Below are 10,442 nucleotides of genomic sequence, written 5' to 3' on the forward strand. Positions count from 1 at the left end.
CTACTAAGGACAACAATAAATAAAGCGTTATAACGTCAGCAGAGAGACCTGTGCTCGTGATGTCATCTGAGAGCATTCCAAGAAGAAAATAATTTCCTCTGTAGTATTCAGCAGCTAATAAGTACAGGAATGATTAAGATTTTTTAATAGAAGTCATTTACAAATATGTTTAACTTTCTGCCACCAGTTGATTTAAAAGAAAAGAGGTTTTCACCAGAGTACCCCTTTAAAGTTTCTCACCATACTTCAGAATACCCCTTTAGTTCACTTCAAGGAGTCTGGCATGTGAAAACACACATGATGATCAACAATGAAAAGATGGAGGCACTCACCCATCAAGTGCAGGACTTTCTATATTCTTCGTGTAGTTTAAAACACAGCTTGACCGGACATGGACGACACCAACAGACTAGGTAATAGACTAATTCACACTGCTCTAGTGCTTCATCAGATCAAGTGTGAAACAGTCTGTTTTTACCTGGTCTGTTGGTGGCGTCAATGTCTGGTCAGGCTGCGTTTTAAGCTGCTGCGGGGATCCGATCATTCAGAACGCCGCACGGAGGTCCCCTCACCTGCCTCCTTCCGGCTCCCGGCGTCTTCTGCTCTGGTCTGAGATAGAGCAGATGATCGCCGATATAACAGATCAGTATTAGCAATCATGGTATTGCTATTAATAGTCCCCTATGGCGACTATTCAAGTGTAAAAAAAAAAAAAAAAAAATTTTAAAGTAAAAAAAAAAAAAAAAAAAAAAATAAAGGGAAAAAATCCCCTCTCCCAATAAAAAAGGAAAACGTCCGTTTTTCCTATTTTACCCCCAAAAAGCGTAAATTTTTTTTTTTTTATAGACTTATTTGGTATCGCTGCATGCGTAAATGTCTGAACTATTAAAATCAAATGTTAATGATCCCGTACGGTGAACGGCGTGAACGAAAAAATATAAAAAAAAGTCCAAAAATGCTACTTTAATACATTTTATTTAAAAAAAAATTATTAAAAGTTTTTTATATGCAAATGTGGCATCAAAAAGGTACAGATCATGGCGCAAAAAATGAGCCCTCATACCGCCGCTTATATGGAAAAATAAAAAAGTTATAGGTCATCAAAATAAAGGGATTATAAACGTACTAATTTGGTTAAAAAGTTTGTGATTTTTTTAAGCACAACAATAATAGAAATGTAATAATGGGTATCATTTTAATCGTATTGACCCTCAGAAGAAAGAGCACGTCATTTTTACCATAAATTGTACGGCGTGAAAACGAAACCTTCCAAAATTAGCAAAATTGCGTTTTTCTTTTTCATTTCCCCACAAAAAAATAGTGTTTTTTGGTTGCGCCATACATTTTATGATATAATGAGTTATGTCATTACAAAGGACAACTGGTCGCCAAAAAACAAGAACTCATACTAGTCTGTGGATGAAAATATAAGAGTTATGATTTTTAGAAGGCGAGGAGGAAAAAATGAAAACGTAAAAATTAAATTGTCTGAGTCCTTAAGGCCAAAATGGGCTGAGTCCTTAAGGGGTTAAAGCTGTAAGAGGGTATACAAGACAGGTTGTGCTGACCCCTCTGTCCACACCTCTCACATACATGTGAAGACACCAAATGGTTGATCTAAGGAGTGAACACACCTTATTACAATCCAACAGAAGGACATACAAGACATCCAAATTCATACATTAGTACATGTTAATGTGGCAGTGTTCTACCCACCTGAATGCGACATTTCACCAGATCCAAAGGTACAACTGCTGTGTGCGTTATACCACAACTGAGGATGCCGCCAAAACCACACATTGCATAAAACTGTGCAGAGCCATATTCACAACTGTAATCTCCTGCATGAACAAACCAGAACACACCATGCTTTTATAACAAACATGCATTGCTCAAACTGTTTAGCAAAACATCAAGTTCATTTAGTCAACACTGGTTAGTTTACACTACAGCTCTCCACTCCGGTGACATGCAGACAAACCTGGATTCTGCATTTAACCAGATCTAATGGGACCACTGCAGTATGCGTCGTACCACAGCTTATGATTCCACCAAAGCCACATAGAGCAAAGAATTTCCCAGATCCATAAGCACAGCTATATTCCTCTGTTTAATCAAAAATGATACATTAAGTGTAAATATTAAATAAATCTCTCCTATTGTAAGAGCAGGTGTAAAAGCTCTACTGCTGGACTAACCGGATAGAGTAATGATGCCTGAGCATCTCCTAAAGCAGTGGTCTTCAAACCGTGGCCCTCCAGATGTTGCAAAAGTACAATTTCCAGCATGCCCGGACAGCCTTTGGCTGTCCGGGCATGCTGGGAGTTGTAGTTATGCAACATCTGGAGGGGCACAGTTTGAAGACCGCTGTCCTAAACTAACAAGTAAACATTTTTAGGAATAACTGTCTACATAAAAATAAAAAAAAGATATATGCAGTGGAGAAACCAATGGTCTGGCACTAGCAAAACTAGGATCTACTGAGTACTATATAAAGGAAAGAACTAGGGTATCCGGAGATATCGTTGGTCTCGGATGTGCAATGTCTTAAGTGAGACTAGAACAATGCTGACTACGAGAAAGAAATGAGACTGCACTCACCATCCAACGCTGGCTTATTCAGTGTTCTGTGGGTGTAAACATGGTGGCGGAGGCAGGGGCACACCGGCATGAAGAAGCGCACCCTAGCGTGAAACAGTCTGTTCTGGTCTGCCCCTGCCTCCGCATCTGTTTACATCCACAGAACGCTGAATAAACAGACATTGGATGGTGAGTGCGGCCTCATTTCTTTCTCGTAGTCAGCATAAAAACAAAACAGACATTGGCCCAGATTTATCTAACCGTGTGAGAAAAGCTGGAGTGATTTTCCCACAGCAACCAATCACAGCTCAGTTCACTTTACCAGAGCTTGTTAGCTGAGCTGTGATTGGTTGTTATGGGAAAATCACAGTTTGATACATCTGGGCCATTACGCCCTTATTGTTTGGACTCCACCAGTGCAGGAATTGAATCCTGGCACCATACTTCTGCACCAGCCCTACAGCTTCTCCCATTTACCTACATATATAACTAGGCCAGTATTAGACAATTAAAGGGGTAGTCCAGTGGTGAAAAACGTATCCCCTATCCTAAGGATAGGGGATAAGTTTGAGATCGCGGGGGGTCCGACCGCTGGGGCCCCCTGCGATCTCTCTGTACGGGGCCCCGGCTCTCCGCCGAGATAGCGGGTGTCGACCCCCGCACGAGGCGGCGGCCGACACGCCCCCTCAATACATCTCTATGGCAGAGCCGGAGATTGCCGAAGGCAGCGCTTCGGCTCTGCCATAGAGTTGTATTGAGGGGGGCGTGTCGGCCGCCGCCTCGTGCGGAGGTCGACACGCCCCCTTCTCGCGGGCTGTCGGGGCTCTGTACAGGATATCGCAGGGGGCCCCAGCGGTCGGACCCCCTGCGATCTGCAACTTATCCCCTATCCTTAGGATAGGGGATAAGTTGCTCACCACTGAATCACCACTGGACTACTCCTTTAAAGGAGTAGTCCAGTGGTGAACCCAGTGGTAAAAAACTTATCCCCATCCTAAGGAAAGGGGATAAGTTTGAGATCACGGGGGTCCGACCGCTGGGGCCCCCTGTGATCTCCTGTACGGGGCCCTGACAGCCCGCTGGAAGGGGGCGTGTCAAACTCCGCACGAAGCGGCGGCTGACACGCCCCCTCAATACAACTCTATGGCAGAACCGAAGCGCCATAGAGATGTATTGAGGGGACGTGTCGGCCGCCGCTTCGTGCGGAGGTCGACACCCGCTATCTGGCCGGAGAGCCTGGCCCCCGTACAGAGAGATCGCAGGGGGCCCCAGCGGTCGGACCCCCGCAATCTCAAACTTATCCCCTATCCTTAGGATAGGGTACAAGTTTTTCACCACTACACTACCCCTTTAATGTGACAATACAGATCAGCATTACAGTGTTCTGTTCCAAAAATCAATGTGACCTCTTTCCTTTAGCTAATGCAGGAGAGATTTTTCTGAAAATGTAATTTATGTAAATCTCTGCTCTTTCTGTGCTAAGTATACCCCGTCCCAAGCAGGGCCAACGCTAAGACTATGTTCAGACAGTGAAATGTCCGCACAGAAATTTCTGTACGGACATTCCACCAACAGCGGAGTGCTGGAAGAACATGCCGACACTAGGACTGCTCGGAAATGCACAGTTTCGTAGACTGCAATGCATTTCCCTACAGACTCCAGAGGAAGAATAGACCTGTCCATTCTTTCTGCGGACTCCGGAACTGGCATTTCCGCTGCACAAAATTCCACCGTGTGCACAATGCAGCAGAATCCCATTGAATCAATGGGACTGATGCTGCAGAATGTGTGCGGAATTCTTTTGCAGAATGTCGCATGGAAATTCTATTGTGTAAACACAACCTTAAAAATAAAAAAAAATAAAAAAAGAAAAGAAATAAGCATGAGTATAACCTCTTGATAGTGTTGTCAAGTTCAGCATAGAAACCATAAGCAGTTGCCCTTCCAGATAAGAGAAGCTTGCATTAGATTAATAAGTATTCTTCCTATAAGCTTCTGAAGGGTTAACTAGAAGTCATTTCTATCTGACCTTGAAACAAGGGGCCTATACAAGTTACCATCGGTGCGTATCCTGATAACACAGGCCGTATCCTGCCAAATCCTGTATAGTGAGATAATGGCTGCAATGTCAAGGTAAAGTAGCATATTTTTTGTGGCATATTTTCAGTGTCAATCGGCTGCAACACGCCCATACCTTCTACAGCAGCTGCAGCGGCGAGGCGGCGTACCGGCTGGACCTGGGAGGTGCCGCTCTTCCTCAATGTCGCATTCTCCTGCCCCAGGTGGAATTGCGGAGCACTGAACGGGTTCACCCGAGCTACCTGGGCAACGGTGGAATACATGCTGGCAGCTGTGGGTGCAAAGCATTATGGTCAGCACTATACACGTATCCAAGGCGTGGTCAAACCTTGAAGGGGTTTTAGTCGATAACACTTTTTCACTGACAAACTAAAAAAAACAAGTTGATTAATTTTTTACTAAAACTGACTAAAGAGAAGACTTGAGAAGCTACCAATAGTATTCGGGTCCGTCGGTCGAGGCAGGACCCGGCAATGATAGAAGTGAGTAACAGATCGTTTTACTGAAGTTCAGCAGCACTCTAACCCTGGTTTAGTCCAAGTGAACCAGCTGACTGTTTCCCCTTTAAGAAACATCTCTTTAATCTGCATTACACATTGGAGGGAGATTTATCAAAACCTGTCCAGAGTAAAAAGTGCCGAGTTGCCCATAGCAACCAATCAGGTCGCATTCGCATTTTTACAGGCCTCTTTAAAAATTAAATACACAATCTAATTGGTTGCAATGGGCAACTCTGCACCTTTAGATAAATCTCCCCCATTAAGTCCACTGTATATTTAGCCAACTAAAATCTTGTGGGAGTCGACAAACTAAATAAAAAAAATGACACTGGCAGTGGCTAGAAGATTTAAAGTGAACGTGTCTTTCCAATCTACAGACCTGTTAGAGCAGGAGGAGCTGAGCAGATCGAAATATAGTAGGGGTCTACAACTGTTGCAAAACTACAATTCCCAGCATGCCCGGACAGCCAACGGCTGTCCGGGCATGCTGGGAATTGTAGTTTTGCAACAGCTGGAGGTTCACAGCTACACACTTTTTTTTTGATAACTTGTCATGTGGGCGATCCGCTCTCCTAATAGATGTCAGTCACTGACCAGTACCCCCCACTGACCTTATAGATTTACATGAAGTGACAAGTTATCCTGGAACATTTCCCACCTAACTACATATCAATCTGCTCAGCTTCTCCTGCTCTATAACAAGATGTCTGCATTTCCTATATGACAGTATATACTCTTCAGTATAAACACTGGCACTACATATAGCACACATGCAAAAATATTACAATTTATATCCACGTGGTTACCTGGCGGACACCACACACCTAGGCCATCGCTTCATACTGCACAGTGAGAAACAGCAGTTTATAGCAACCAGTCCAGGGCCTGTGGAAAATGAGGGCCAACCCCTGACTGGTCACTAGGATCCTTTAAACCAGTGTTTCCCCACTACTACTCCCAGCATGCCCAGGCACCAAAAACCTCTCCTGGCATGCTGTGATCTATATTAGGGTGCATGCACACCCCGTTTTTGTGCTATACAGTTCCCGTATACGGTTTCAAGTTAAAAACGGCACGGGACCGTATAGCAAACCGTATGCACTGACTTACCATTGTAAACCGTATGCACTGACTTACCATTGTAAACCGTATGCACTGACTTACCATTGTAAACCGTATGCACTGACTTACCATTGTAAACCGTATGCACTGACTTACCATTGTAAACCGTATGCACTGACTTACCATTGTAAACCGTATGCACTGACTTACCATTGTAAACCGTATGCACTGACTTACCATTGTAAACCGTATGCACTGACTTACCATTGTAAACCGTATGCACTGACTTACCATTGTAAACCGTATGCACTGACTAAGCCAATGTCAAACGAATCATCCGGTTTAGTCAGTTTTGAGTCTTATACGGTTTTGTCAGTTTTTTTACCCATACTCAAAATACATACACCCTTACTATGAATCGACCAATTATCGGTTTGGCCAATATTCCCGATTTTGGACATTAATCGGTAATTAGACGATTACTTATACCGGCATAACTTATCGGCCTGAAAGGTCACAGATTATCAGTATTGGCCCTGAAAAATCAATAACGTTCGACCCCTAACCCTTACTGTTACATTTTGGAGACCACTGCATAAAACTATCCATGTAGACAGCTATGTCATTAAAGGGGAGAAGCATCAAAACCAGTGCAGTTGCCATAGCAACCAGATTGCTTCCATCATCTTTAAAAAGCCCTCTGAAAATGAAAGCACTCTGGTTGGTTGCTATAGGCAACTGCACTTTGCCTAAATCTCCATGACAGCAGTTATACTAGACCAGTGTTTCCCAACCAGGGTGCCTCCATCTGCTGCAAAACTTCAACTCCCAGCATGCCCAGACAGCCTTCGGCTGTCTGGGCATGCTGGGAGTTGTAGTTTAGCAACAGCTGGAGGCACCCTGGTTGGGAAACACTGTACTAGACAGTTAATGCAGATAACTGACCTCACCCATTTCCTTCTGAAAGACTTTCTACCCTGCAGACACATTTACAGTTATCCAGCATGAGATGGTTTACATCAGCATGTCCTAGAACTACAAGTCCCATCATGTCCACACAGCCTGATGGGAAGTGTAGTTGTGCAGTTTCAGATCCGTGGATTGGGTAACACTGGTTTACATCTACCCCCTCCACCACATAGGTGGATCCCTAGTGAAGAGGCAGCACATAAGTCTACCCATACAGGAGCCCGGCCGCCATTTATAGCACTAGAATATGGTGAAGACTGGGCGCCCAGATATCTATATATAGGGGGGACACAATCTGTCACACTTCGTCAAGAACAATTGACACGATGCACAAAAGACGGCTTCTGCAGAACGTGAGCAGAAGCCGCTTAACCGCGCCATGTGCACGGGTGTCTAACCCGCAGTGTCTCAAGGACATGACGTCTGTAGGACACTGAAGCAGCTACAGCGGTCACCGCGCACTCCCAGCACAAGGGGCAAACAGCTCAGGCGAGCGTCAGCTACCCACTATGATGGTGGCCTGACCCCCGGCCCTCACTTCCTATGTGAACACTGCCCACCGCACTGCGGCCTACTCACCTAGAAGATGGCGCTCACTCGGCCGTCACCGGCTAACAGAGAACGAACGTCCTCCAGACCTAATGAATTTGTCCTTCCGTGACGTCATCTCCCCGCCCATACACCCCATCCACCGTGCTCATTGGCTCCCGTGAAGAACGTCATGAAAACTCCTACAGTCCTATTGGCTGCGGCTCAAAGGAAGGGCGGCTACGGTCACGTGAGCGCAGTAAAGCGAGGGGTTACGTACAGAGCGTGCGTCTCAGCTGATCGTTGTCCTGCTTGACTCTGGTTTGTACTGTATGTACAGCTGTAACCGTCTCCAATGTCAGTGTAAGAGGTCATCACCGCCGTGACCTTTACTTATAACACCCGCCCTCTCTGATGTCTCTCTCCTTTTATGTGCAAGTGCAACACAAATATATGTTAAAAGGGATAGAAAGTGAATCTACGTCATCAATAACAGCCATGAATAATAGTCATCAATAACAGCCATCAATAATAGTCATCAATAATAGCCATCAATAATAGTCATCAATAAGTCATCAATAACAGTCATCAATAACAGCCATGAATAATAGTCATCAATAACAGCCATGAATAATAGTCATCAATAACAGCTACCGCAGCTCTGATCCAAAAACTGTTACTCTAATGAAATCTGCTCCATTGATCCGGACCCTCAGCGGACTCATTCGGAGTCATGTGGGAAATGGCACTTGTCTATGCTGGAAGAAGTCCTGGGGCTGTTTTAACACTTTCATCCCCACTACTGAGCCTGTGAATAGTAAGCTTGGATTGGACCCTTGGGAGAGCATAGTGATCTATGGCGCTGTCAGTTCTGGTCATTATACAGGTGTGTATAATGGTCATGTGACTAACAATGTCTGCATACTAAAGATACACCTGTACTTCTATGAGATAATTTGGCCTAAAAATTAAAATAAAGGGTATAGCAGACTTAACACCTTAACGACCATGGACGTGTATACATGTCCAAGCAGGATGCACATTCCCGCACCATGGTTCTCATGGGTGCACTGGGCACGGGACCCTGCCACACTGCCTGGACCAAAGCAAACTTTGGTTCCGGCAGTTTAAAACTTACAGCCGTGGTCGTAAGTGACTGAGGGCTGTAAGTGTTTTGACGGAGGGAGCTCCCTCTGTCTTCCCTGCAGCACCCCGCAGCGCGTTCGCAGGGTGCTGTGTATGATCCCCGGCGGGCGGGACCCTGCCACACTGCCAGGGCCAAAATACATTTTGGTCCTGGCGGTTTAACCCTTACAGCCGCGGTCAGAAGCGACCGCGAGCTGTAAGGAGTTTTGACAGAGGGAGGTGGCTCCCTCTTTCTCTCTCCTGTAGCACCGCGCAACGATCGCATGGTGCTGCTTGTTACCTGGGCAGTCGGGGGTCTTTACAAGGACCCCCAGGTCTGCCCCGGTTATTGCCTGTCAGGACGATATGGCCTAAGTAGGGGTACTGCCCAGCCCGGGACAAACAGTGTGATAAAATATGGGGCGCGTTTCCTCCATTTTAAAAGCGACTTACCAAAATGATGTCCCACAAATAAAAAATTTGTGGGAAAAAAAAGCAAATTGCTATTTTTTTCCACTGACTTTGAAATAAGTGAGTAATTAGTGTACTCACTTTTGCCCTAGGTGAATACTTTAGGGGGCGTAGTTTCAAAAATGGGGTCACTTCTGGGGATGCAGTATTGTTCTGACATTTAGAATGCTTTGCAAGATGAAGTGCGGCCCATAATTTGTATAATGATATCCTGAAAGCCAAATGGGGCTCCTCTCCTTTTGGGTCCCACCATGTGGCCATGCAACCAAATATGGCCTAAGCGGGGGTATTACTAAAGACGGGACAAACAGCGTAATAAAATATGGGGCACATTTTCTACTTTTCAGATGCAATGTACAAAAATATGTCCCACAAATGATGCATTTTTCCACTGACTTTGTAACCATTCCAGCCGCACAAAAAGGACTCAAAGTACTCACTTGTGGTCTAGGTGAATACTATAATCCATTCTTCCTAAAATAATGCCCTGAAAGCCAAATGGCGCTCCTCTCCTTCTGGGTCCTACCACGTGACCAAGGAACCAAATATGGCCTAAGCAGCAGTATTTCCAAACACGGGCCGAGCAGCTCAATAAAATATAGGATACACACCAACCATAATCTGATTGGTCAACCAGTTCCTCTTTTGAATGGATTACTTGGCGCCGCAACATCGGCGAGCTTACAAATGGCTAACATAACATCAAGAACATAGCGTACTGTAAATCCGGCATCAGTCTGATTGGCCATCGCTCTCCTGGATATTTCCGATGAACCATCACTGATCCGCTGCTCCACCATCCGCCGGCCAACAAAAAAGTGACGTCAGACCTTTCGAGCCCTGTGATTGGTCGCCGTCTGTATGAATGTACAGGCGCGATTTGAACACGGGAATAACCTGAAGTCTTGTCCACACTTTTTAAACACACTGTGGGAGATTTATCAAAGGATTTAGACTGGTTTTTCTTGTCTAAATTTGTCGCACAGAAAGTCGCAGTCTAAATATGTGCGACTTTTCTGCGACTTTTGCTCTAGAGGATTTTTAGAACATGATGCATGCAAGTCTCTTTTAGACTGAAATGCATTGAAAAATGCATTGGTGCTGAATTTATCAAGTGCAACTTTTCAG

The 10,442-nt window shown here is 45.0% G+C and overlaps 1 protein-coding gene across 1 annotated transcript in view; it reads right to left on the reverse strand.

Annotated features, from left to right (window-relative positions):
• The window catches only part of SLC25A3 (solute carrier family 25 member 3), a 13,085-nt gene extending 5,159 nt beyond the window's left edge, over positions 1 to 7,926 (reverse strand). The window contains exons 1-3 of the mRNA XM_056574470.1: positions 7,770 to 7,926; positions 4,775 to 4,930; positions 1,717 to 1,841 (exon numbers count right to left, since the gene is read on the reverse strand). Of these exons, the coding sequence (XP_056430445.1) occupies positions 1,717 to 1,841; positions 4,775 to 4,922 (273 nt within the window). The 5' untranslated portion in view covers positions 4,923 to 4,930; positions 7,770 to 7,926. The remainder of the gene's footprint in view (positions 1 to 1,716; positions 1,842 to 4,774; positions 4,931 to 7,769) is intronic.
• Positions 7,927 to 10,442: the final 2,516 nt, after the last annotated feature.

This window comes from Hyla sarda, chromosome 4, assembly GCF_029499605.1.
Source record: "Hyla sarda isolate aHylSar1 chromosome 4, aHylSar1.hap1, whole genome shotgun sequence".
Taxonomy (NCBI): domain Eukaryota; kingdom Metazoa; phylum Chordata; class Amphibia; order Anura; family Hylidae; genus Hyla; species Hyla sarda.